Source organism: Mandrillus leucophaeus, unplaced genomic scaffold (assembly GCF_000951045.1).
Source record: "Mandrillus leucophaeus isolate KB7577 unplaced genomic scaffold, Mleu.le_1.0 Scaffold12, whole genome shotgun sequence".
NCBI classification, from domain to species: Eukaryota; Metazoa; Chordata; class Mammalia; order Primates; family Cercopithecidae; genus Mandrillus; species Mandrillus leucophaeus.
This window is the reverse complement of record NW_012100320.1, coordinates 7,105,609-7,115,227: the sequence shown is the minus strand read 5'-3', so window position 1 is coordinate 7,115,227 and position 9,619 is coordinate 7,105,609. Positions and strand designations below refer to the sequence as shown.

General features: G+C 52.2%; 1 protein-coding gene across 1 annotated transcript in view; it reads left to right on the top strand.

Moving 5' to 3' along the window:
* Positions 1-7: 7 nt before the first annotated feature.
* ITGA11 (integrin, alpha 11) overlaps positions 8-9,619 on the top strand; it is a 152,699-nt gene continuing 143,087 nt past the window's right edge. Inside the window, exon 1 of the mRNA XM_011968759.1 lies at positions 8-62. Within this exon, the coding sequence (XP_011824149.1) occupies positions 11-62 (52 nt within the window). The 5' untranslated portion in view covers positions 8-10. The remainder of the gene's footprint in view (positions 63-9,619) is intronic.

Sequence of the window (9,619 nt, the reverse complement as noted above, 5' to 3'; positions counted from 1 at the left end):
ACCGCGGGCCATGGACCTGCCCAGGGGCCTGGTGGTGGCCTGGGCCCTCAGCCTGTGGCCAGGTACGTGCCCACCCTCTGCCTCCCCTTGCCTCTCGGAGTCCCTCCCTGGGCCCTCGGGGCTTGGATCCAGCGGCCAGCATCGGGACGCGACGCTCCTCCCAGGGTCAGACCTTGGCTGCTCTTGGGGACGTGGGTCCCCCAGGGACTGGCCCTAGTCTAGCGGTTCCGTCAAGTTTCGCAAAAGAGGGAGGTGCGCGGAGGCTGTTGAGAACCGGGACACTGATGTGTTTGGGAAGAGTTAAAGAGGCTTGAGTTGAAAAGCGCCCAGAGCTGGTGGCCCTCCTGGGCGCCTTGGGTGCCTCCAAGGCCCACGCCGGGGTTCCCGCACGGCTGCCAGGGGCACTCGGGTGTCTCGGGAGCGCCGCAGGCGCGCGGCCCGGGCTGGGGAAGCGGACAGAGCCGAGAGAGTGTGCCCCAGCTGCCCTCCCTGGCTCGGGGAAAGCATCTCAAAGTTTGGAGAGCTGGCGCGGCGGCCCCGGAGGGCTTGAGGGGTGGGGATGAGGGCTGCCCAAAGTCCCTCCGGCCAAAGACAGAGCAAAGCCCCTAGGCTATGGCCGGTAGGCGGGGGCTAGCCCTCGTCGGCCCGGCCAGCAGCGGCGGGACCCAGCTACGCAGCGTAGGACCCCGGGAAACGTTACCTGATACCGGGGGTAGGGACCCGGCATCGCCTCCCAACCCGCGCTCGGAATTATGCAATTATTCAATAATCTGGGGAAAGCCGCCGTCGCCTAGACGCGCGCCGCCGCCTAATGCACTCCAGGTGTTTGGGCGCGGCAGGAACCTCCGGCCCGAGGGGCGCACGGCCGGGAGCGGGAGGCCAGCCCTGGGCTCTCCTCCCTAGGGTACCCCGGCCCCGGCCGTCCCACGCCGGGCGCCCGGGTTCCACCCTCCACGGGGGCGGCCGCCAGTGATGCTGTTCTGTGGAAGGCGTCCGAGTGCTCCGGCAAGGGCCAGCGCCTAGGTTACTGGCCGGGCGTGGGCGCTCGCCCTTGCCTTCCCTTCTGCATGGGCTCCAGGCCCGAGCTGGGGCCAGTAGTGGGGCTCAGATGCGGTGGTAGTGGGAGAGGTGCCCTCAGGGAGCTCAGGTGGAGACCATCCCGCAGCCGTTTGCCCCAGTCCCCGGGTACCACGCAAAGCAAGTCCGCCCTCCTGTCGGTCTGCAGAGGCGCTTCTCAGAGGGCCCATGGTTGAATGGGCCTCTGGCTAGTGGACTCCTAGAGTCACAGTTTAAAACAATCATGGATGCATTGAGTTGTGGGAGCTTGGAAGGGAGAGCAGGGAAAGAACTGCCACCAGGCCAACATGCATCTAGAAGCCAGCTGCGGAGGCGGCCAAGCCCATTTAGGTGCATTTAGACAGCAGGGGAGAATCTTTTCCAGGAGCCGTCCTCATATCACTCGAGATCCAGCCACAAGAAAAGAGACGCACTCCTGTGTGACTCCAGATAGGTGGCTCCATCAGAACCTTGGGAAGGAGTGGCCGCCTTAGGGGCTAAGGACAGCCTGGACCTCAGGAAGCTAAGAGCGATGGCTTTGGAATCAGACCTGGCTTCCACTTCTGGCTCTATATCCCCCGCTAGGTGTTCAATATAGGACAGATAATGCAACATTTCCAACAGGTTTCCTTATGTGAGGAATGGAGACACAAATTCCTTGTCAGTCAAGTTGTCAGGATACAGTAAGGCACTGTAAGAAAGGCCCTTGACACAGGGCTGGGTGCACAGTAGGCTTTAATCAATGGTTGTTAATGTTATTGCTACTCAAGGAGGAGGGGGTGAAGAACAAGGACATTAAAGGACCTCTGAAGACACAGGATTTGTGACTCAGAGCTCTGCTTATATGGCAAAAACCACTCCTGAGTTACGTCTGGTCAGTTGTGTTCTTGAAATATGGGATTCATTAAACATATCAATCAATGTTGGAACAACCACATCTGCTTGCAAGGAGCTGGGGGTGGGGCCCAAGCATGTGTGCAATCTGGGTCTTGCCTGTAACTGAGAACAAGCCAAGGCCAGGGAAAGCTAAACAGAGGCACGAGGGCATGAATGGCATGGAGAAACGAAGGGCTGGGTGTTCAAACAAGAGAAGTTCAATTTCGGCCAGATTAAACAAGGAAGTCTTCCTGGAGGAGGAGATACCATTTGAACTCGCCCTGAAAAAGTGTGTAGAGTGTGCATGGGCCTTAAAGTGAGAATGTTCGTATTTTGGAGTGTTATTTTCTGAGACTAATTAAAGAAGATGATGAATATTTTTAAACCACTCTGGTCAGTGTGGACTTTGAAGACCAGAAGGGTCTCAAAGATCACTGGGTTCATGCCTCAGGCTCCAGGACAGGACTGATGTTGATCTCTCATCCGTGCATTGCATGGATTCAATGTGAGGATTACCGGGAAGCTTGTCTATTGGTGATGGCAGTTTGTCTGGGCAGGGAATCTGTCAGAGGCCACATTGAGAGTGAGACCTCAAAGCATCTACTCTCCCAGAGCTCCCAGAGCTCCTGCTGCAGGCTGGACAGCGTGATGGGGTAGACAAAACTATCAGGAAAGCCTGAAAAAAGAAGTAATCAAGTCCAAAAAGAGAGGAGATCAATTGACCAGAGCTTTACAGTCATAACCTATCTGTAGTAAGGGTGATGATTCGTAGAAGCGTAATCTTTGCTGAGCACCTGTTATCTGCCAGGCTCCATAAAGACACAAAGTGAGATCAGACACAGTGTAAGGGTGGAGGCCCTGGAGTTTCACTGCCTGGGATTGGCCTAGGCCCTACCAGTTAGGGCTCTGTGCCCTTGGCAAGTTACTCCATGGCTCTGTGCCTCAGTTTCCTCACCTACAAAGTGGGGGTAATAATAGAACTTAGAGTCACAAAGATTAATGCTTAGAAAGTGCTAGGCATGTATTAAGCACTCAAGGAGGTTGTCTTTCTTCTCCAACATCATCAGCAGCAGCAGCAGCACTCAAGGTTTTGACTCTTCAGGATCTAAGGACACAGAGATAGAATTTTCAAACTCACGTTCACAAGAGAAGTTTAGAGGAAGTGCATTGAAGAATCAGAGGAGATATACATGCCAGGGCCCCAAATAAGTTAAGACTTTCCTAGTCCCTCCTTTAAAGCCTTGGCCCAAACTCTTGATCATAATAAGAACTCAAGGATGTTGTTTTCTTTGTTTGTTTGCCATCGGGGCTGTCTTGAAGTCAGTATGCTGTTGATGTGGATGTATTGTAGTGTGGAATTGGAGAAAGCCTATACCATGCAACATGGCCCTTGTGGGTGGAGGTCCTACCCAACATAAAGTATCCTGTGGAAAAGCACAGTGCTAGACACCACGGATGTACAAAGGCTGAGGTCCAAGACCTGCTCCCAGCCTCTCCTTCCCAGTGGAGAGCAGGGTAGAACAGGAAGTTTGTCACTTCGCCACCCCATTGCCCACCTGCTGGGAACTTGTCAGCCAAGCCCCTCAGCTATCATTAGCTGAGGAGTTTCTGGATCTTTCCATGTCATAAGCGGGTCCTGGAGTCTCATTCTTTTTCTACTTACTCACCATGCCCCCAACTCTACCCACAGTGGACCCCTAGAGATGGGATGTCTATCTCCACGCTCTTCCCACCATTCCCAGCCCATCCACACAGGGCCGTGAGCCCTGGAAGAACTCAGACAGTATCTTACCTCTCAACCTTGCCCTCGCTGAACCTCTTTTTCTACCCTCCTGTAGTGGGGAGCTCTTCCTTCTTCTAACAGCAGGGACCTTCCCTTCCACTCTCCCTCCCTTCCACCAACACCCCCAGCTCCTATCACTTAGGATAAAACTATGTTCTAAGCTGAGCTGGCTTGGCTCTTGCTATGTAGAAGGGAATTTGGGGAATTTTAAAAGCCCCTGTTTCTTCGCCACAATGCCTGACTTTGGGTGTTATTGTCTCATCATGGGCTTCCAGAGCTTACTTTGGGAGTCAAAGTCGAACATTGTTCTAGGATCCATCATAACCCTCCCCAGGCAGTGATGGGCTCTGGCTGACTCAGGGAAAGTCAGCTGCAAAATGAGCCTTAAAAATCCTCTAATACAGTTCAAAACTGGTATCTCTGCTAATCCTCATCACTGAAGTCCCCTTCCCTGCCCACCCACTCCCCACCAACTGTAGGCTACCATCAAGGATTCGTAGCCATTTGGAACTTTTCCCTAAGCAGTCGTGAGCTCCAAAGACACCCACACACCTTCAGCATGGAGTGCTTTCTATAGGAGCTGTGGTCCAAGGGCGACCCTCCACAACCCCATCATGCAGATACTAACTGTGTGAATTCTTCATCAAATGCCCATTAAGTTTGTTACCACTGACAGGAGAAGGAGAGGAAGAGACTGGTGTTGATCATCTTGTAAATCTAAAATAAGTGAGCTGCAAAAAATTCCGTGGAGAGTTTTCCTACTATATACTTAAGACCTGAGTCACAGGACGTGTGAAATCCCACCTGGAGGAAAAAGTCAGTGAGGCCAAACCCCCACCGTGCTGTTTCTCACTTCCTCCTTCACTGAAGCACTCACCAAGCAGAGAAATAATCAGCATATGTGTGGGCTTAGGACCCAGACTGCCCAGATGCAAATTCTTTCTACCCGGGTGACTCTGGATAAGCCCCCCAGGCCTCATTTTTCTCAACTGTAAAATGGGCAGAATAACAACTTCATAGGACAACCATCCGGTTAAATGGTCCATATGTAATTCATTTGTGTCAAGTGCTGAGAACAGTGTCTGGCGCCCAATAAGCCCCCAGCTCACAGAAGCGTTATTACTCTTCCCATCATTTAATATTTGATTGATGCCAGGCACTGTGTCAAGCACCTTCTCACATCTCAGTAAGGCCTTGCTACAGTTGCACGAAGTCACTACTACAATTCTGCCATTCCACTACCGGGTTACACATAGGAAGTTAAATGGCTTAACCAAGGTCATGTCGATAGCCTAAGAGGCATTGTCGGGATTTGTCTGATCCCAAGGCCACTGCTTATTTTTTTATTTTATTTTATTTTTTTGAGACAGTCTCGTTCTGTCGCCCAGGCTGGAGTGCAGTGGCATGATCTCAGCTCATTGTAACCTCCATCTCCCAGGTTCAAGTGATTCTTCTGCCTCAGCCTCCTGAGTAGTTGGGATTACAGGTCTGTGCTACCGTACCCAGCTAATTTTTGTATTTTTAGGAGAGATGGGTTTTCACCATGTTGACCAGGCTGGTCTTGAACTCCCGACTTCAGGTGATCTGCCTGCCTTGGCCTCCCAAAGTGCTGGGATTACAAGGGCCACTGCTTTTAATCCATGCACCATACTCTCTTCAGGAAATGGACCTTGAGAGCACAGAAAGACAGTAAGTTGTCCTTGTTGAAGGAGCTGTCTTCAATAGCTGAGGAATTGAGGAATTGGGGAATTATTGGGGACAGTATGCAAACAGCCACCCCCACAGGGGCACCAGTTTCTAGGCCCAGCTAGACAGTGACTCCTCCAACATGATGCTGGCTTGGTAGAAGTGGTCCTCCTATGATGATGACTCATTATGTGAGAATGTCTCTCCCCCTTCCCTCTCCCCACCCGGCTCAGGGCCCACCAGGCTCTGCCACCTGCCCTCAGGTGCCCAATACTCTGAAACACTGACTTCCCAGGGGCTGTCATTCCAGCCCATTCTCAGAGTCAAGGTTTGGCGACCTTCTCCTGCCTGCCCCGCCTGCTCCCATTCCGCTAATCAGAACCTTCTTTGAGCTTCAGGCCTAGTGAGTTAACTCATGTTGAACCACACTAATAAGTGATGACGACGTGATGTGTTCTACCCAGAGGGATTTCCATTTCAACTGGCTGTGCCTTGAGCCCAAGGAATAAAGGGCTATTGGTGGGATGTCAGGCACAAGGGCCAGCCAGCAGATGAAATAGGTGAGGCCGGAAGACCTACCTGGTGTAGTCCAACCACTCAGCCCCCTACTCCATCACTGGTCAGATATGTCCTACCCCAGCCCCTCTTGCTGATGGGCAGCCTCGTTCTACAATGTAGAAGAACCCAGCTTGTGGCTTGGGTGATGCAGCTCTAAAGCGGGCAGAGGTTTTTCCACGTGGCATGTGGGGTGAATTAGGCAAGTTGCTATAGCAATGCACTCCAGGATTCCAAACAGGATGACACAGAGAAGGGGTTCCTGCCTGCGCAGCTGGTGCTGACAGCTTTCTTCCCCCAGCAGCATCACTCAGCTGGGCCAGACAACCAGAAATCCTGACCCTGCGGATTTTCAGGACCCATTTCTTCCCTGAAGATGAGAGGACTGGGCCTCGGGAAGGCCATGGAAAAATTGTGGAATGGGCAAGTGGGTGTAGCTCTCGACAGTCTGCAAAGAGCACTCCCGATATTCCTTCTGTCAGTCAGGCCAGGCCAGGTGAGGCCAGAGGTCCTGCTGAGACAGGTGTGTTCATTAGATGGATGGAGAAACTGAAGCCCTTGCCCTCACCTCCTCCAGGCAGAAAGGCACAAAGCAGTCTCCATTCCCTCTCCATCTCCTGGAATTGCTCTCTCCCTGGCACTCAAAGCCACCTACATTCAGAGATCGGTGGCCATAATAAAGTCCCATCAATAGTTTGTAGACAGGGTTCTCTGAGTTTATTCAAACCACATATGACACATGCGGGACCAGTTACTTCATCTGAAGGACCCAGTGCAAAATGAAAATGTGAGACCCCTTGTTCTAAAATTATTACGAATTTCTAGATGGCCACAGCAGAGTATTCACCAAGTGCAGGGCCTTTCGGAACACGAGGCCCTCAGCCACTGTACAGGCCAAGCGCTCATCAAACCAGCCCTGCTTACATGGCTCTCCCCACGGGCCTGTTATTTGGCAAGGAAGACACCATGATCCCACTTTACAGATGAAAAAAACTGAGTGGCCTGTCCATTTCACCAGCAGGTACTGAGCACCCACTAAGCCCCAGGCACCTCCAAGTTCTGGGAATTCCAAATTAGATAAAGCGCAGTCTCTGCCTCAAGGAACATGCAGAAGGCGCCCCACAGATCCCACAGACTGCAGGGCTCACCCCAAACACTGGTGTACATGGAGGGCAGGGGTGTCCGTGGAGCAGTTCCAAAGGCACACGCCAGGGCCGTGAGGTCATTTTTAAGCCATGGAATTAAGATGATTCTGTCTCCAGTTATTGCCCCAAGACTTCTTTGGGAACCTTTTTAGGGGATCTCTACATCCTCAACACTGGGCTCTGGAGCTTCCACCTTGGCAGACTTGAGAAGCTGGGACTTAAAATTCCTGGCCTTTCGGCAGCCCCAGGTATTTATATTGGCATGGTGCTCCAGGGTCAGCACTTCTAGATAAGGGGTGACTCCTGTTCACCTGCCCACGTGGGCCTCCCATCTCATTCTGGCATGGAATTGTAGAGGGTCAGTGCTAGGAGGGAAGGCAGGGACCAGCAGATCCAGTGGTCCTTCATCCTGGGTGAGTGTAAGAACAACGATGTAGAAGAAAACTGTCGTGCCAGCCCCACCCCAGAACACATCATCACTCTCCACATTGGGGCCAGCAGGGACAATTCTCGAAGCTGTCCAATAATTCTAATGGGCATCCAAGATGGAGGATCACTGGTATAATGTAAACCCAGTCCCCAGTCAAGCAAAAAAAACAAAAATAAAAACCCAAACACTCTCCAGGGAAGGGAAATGACTTGCCTAGGGTCACACAACACCCGTGGTAAAGCCAAGATTTAACCAGTTCTCAGTTCTCCTGACTCTCAGTCCTTCTGGGATTGCCCAGCCTGCAGTGCTACGGGCTTCACAGCTGGGTTGGGTTGGAGACACAGCTTGAGAGCTTGAGAAGCTGAGTGCAAGGTGGACTTTGCAGATTGGAGTTGGTAGGTGGGGAGTGATTCATTGGTGATACTCTCCGTGTCCCCTACAAGGCATAAGATACTTGATCCCTGTGTGGTCCCAAGGGGGAGACCAGGAAGACCAAAGAAGAGCTACAGATAGATTGATTTGGCTAAGGATGCCAGTCAGAGCTGTCCACAGACAGATGCACCAGCACTGGGGCAGGGGGTTATGGGAGGTGTTGGCAGGGGTTGATCGAAGTCCATTAGGGTCATTCCAACCCTGTGATCTTGGGCTCTGCTGAAGTTGAAGTGAGGGTTCAGGTGAAGGAATCACCTGACTCGGGATGGGACACCAGCAATGACAAGCCCAGGCTGGGTGAGGAAGGAATACTCCACCAGCAAGAAGGAGGCTGGCCTGGGGGGTGGGCTGAGCAGGGGGACTCCAGGACCTCCCTGAGGTCCCCAGCTCAGGTTTCATTGTCCCTCTTGCCCCCATTCATCCAGAGCTTTCTCCACAGCCGTCAAAGTGAGGCTCAAAAACAAACGAAGTTGTCTTCCTTTCCTCCCTAAATCCTCAGTGGCTCTCTACTACCATTGGGTTGAGTCCAGACTCTTTGACAGAGCCAACCAGACCAGGTAGGAATGGCCTACACTCAGGACTCACCTCTAACAGAGCCATACGTTTGGGCACGGGCACACCCCAACAGCAGCCCCAATGAAACCGAGCTTCTTAGTTTCTTAAACACGCTGAACTGTCCCTGGCCTTCACTCCTGTTGTTGTCTATGTCTGATTCTACCCTCCCCCTCATTTCTCCTGGCTGCCCCCCCACTTATTCTTCAGGTCTCTGCTTGGTCACCACTTCCTCCTGAAAACCTCCCGTGACCCCCTCAATCAGTCAAGTGGGGCCCCACTTGTGTGATTCCAAGGTATCCTCTACTTCCCCCACCACACAGTATTGCAGCTGACTGGACATCTCCCCTGCTGCAAAGGGAGCACCAGGAGAACAGGGACCATATCTCTAATCAGCCGCTGTAGCAGGTCTTGCACAGCGCCAGACATAGCAGGCACTCAATTAAGATGTGTTGAAGGAACAAAAGAACTCTCTGTCCAAGTAAATGGAAAGCTATTTAAGGGCAGAGTAGATGTCTTAAATTTCTTTGCACATGCACTCCAGGAGGTGATAGCACAATAGCTTTTGTGAGTCAGGCCCTGGGAGGTGCTCTGGGGGATAAAAGATGAGAAGAGATAACTCCTGCCTTTCAAGGAGCTTATGGTTTAGCAGGAGAGAGATTTTTGTATAAATAACTATAATGCAAGGGAAGGAAGTAATGACTACGAGACAGCTACAGATAACGGACTCTGGGATTTGAGAGGTGGGAGAGAGATTGTTTGTAAATGCAAGAAGGACTGGGTCTGGCAGCAAGAGGGTTGGGTAGAGAGTTCACGTGGGCAAACTGCCTGAGGTTTGGTTGGCAGGATGCTGAAGTGTGTGCTGGGAGGAACGGCAAGAACAGAACAGTGGGCTGAGGCCACTGAGAGGAAACCGAAAGCCGATTAAGGCATTTAGGTTTAGCAGATGGGAGCCATGGAAGGTTTCTGAGGGAGAGCAGTGACATGTTCTATCTGTGCTTGGAGGAGCTTCCTCAGGTGGGAGGTGGAGGCTGGATACAGCAGGGCTACGATGGGGAGCAGGTGGAATGATAAGATGGCTACTGCAGCGACCCAGCAAGGGGA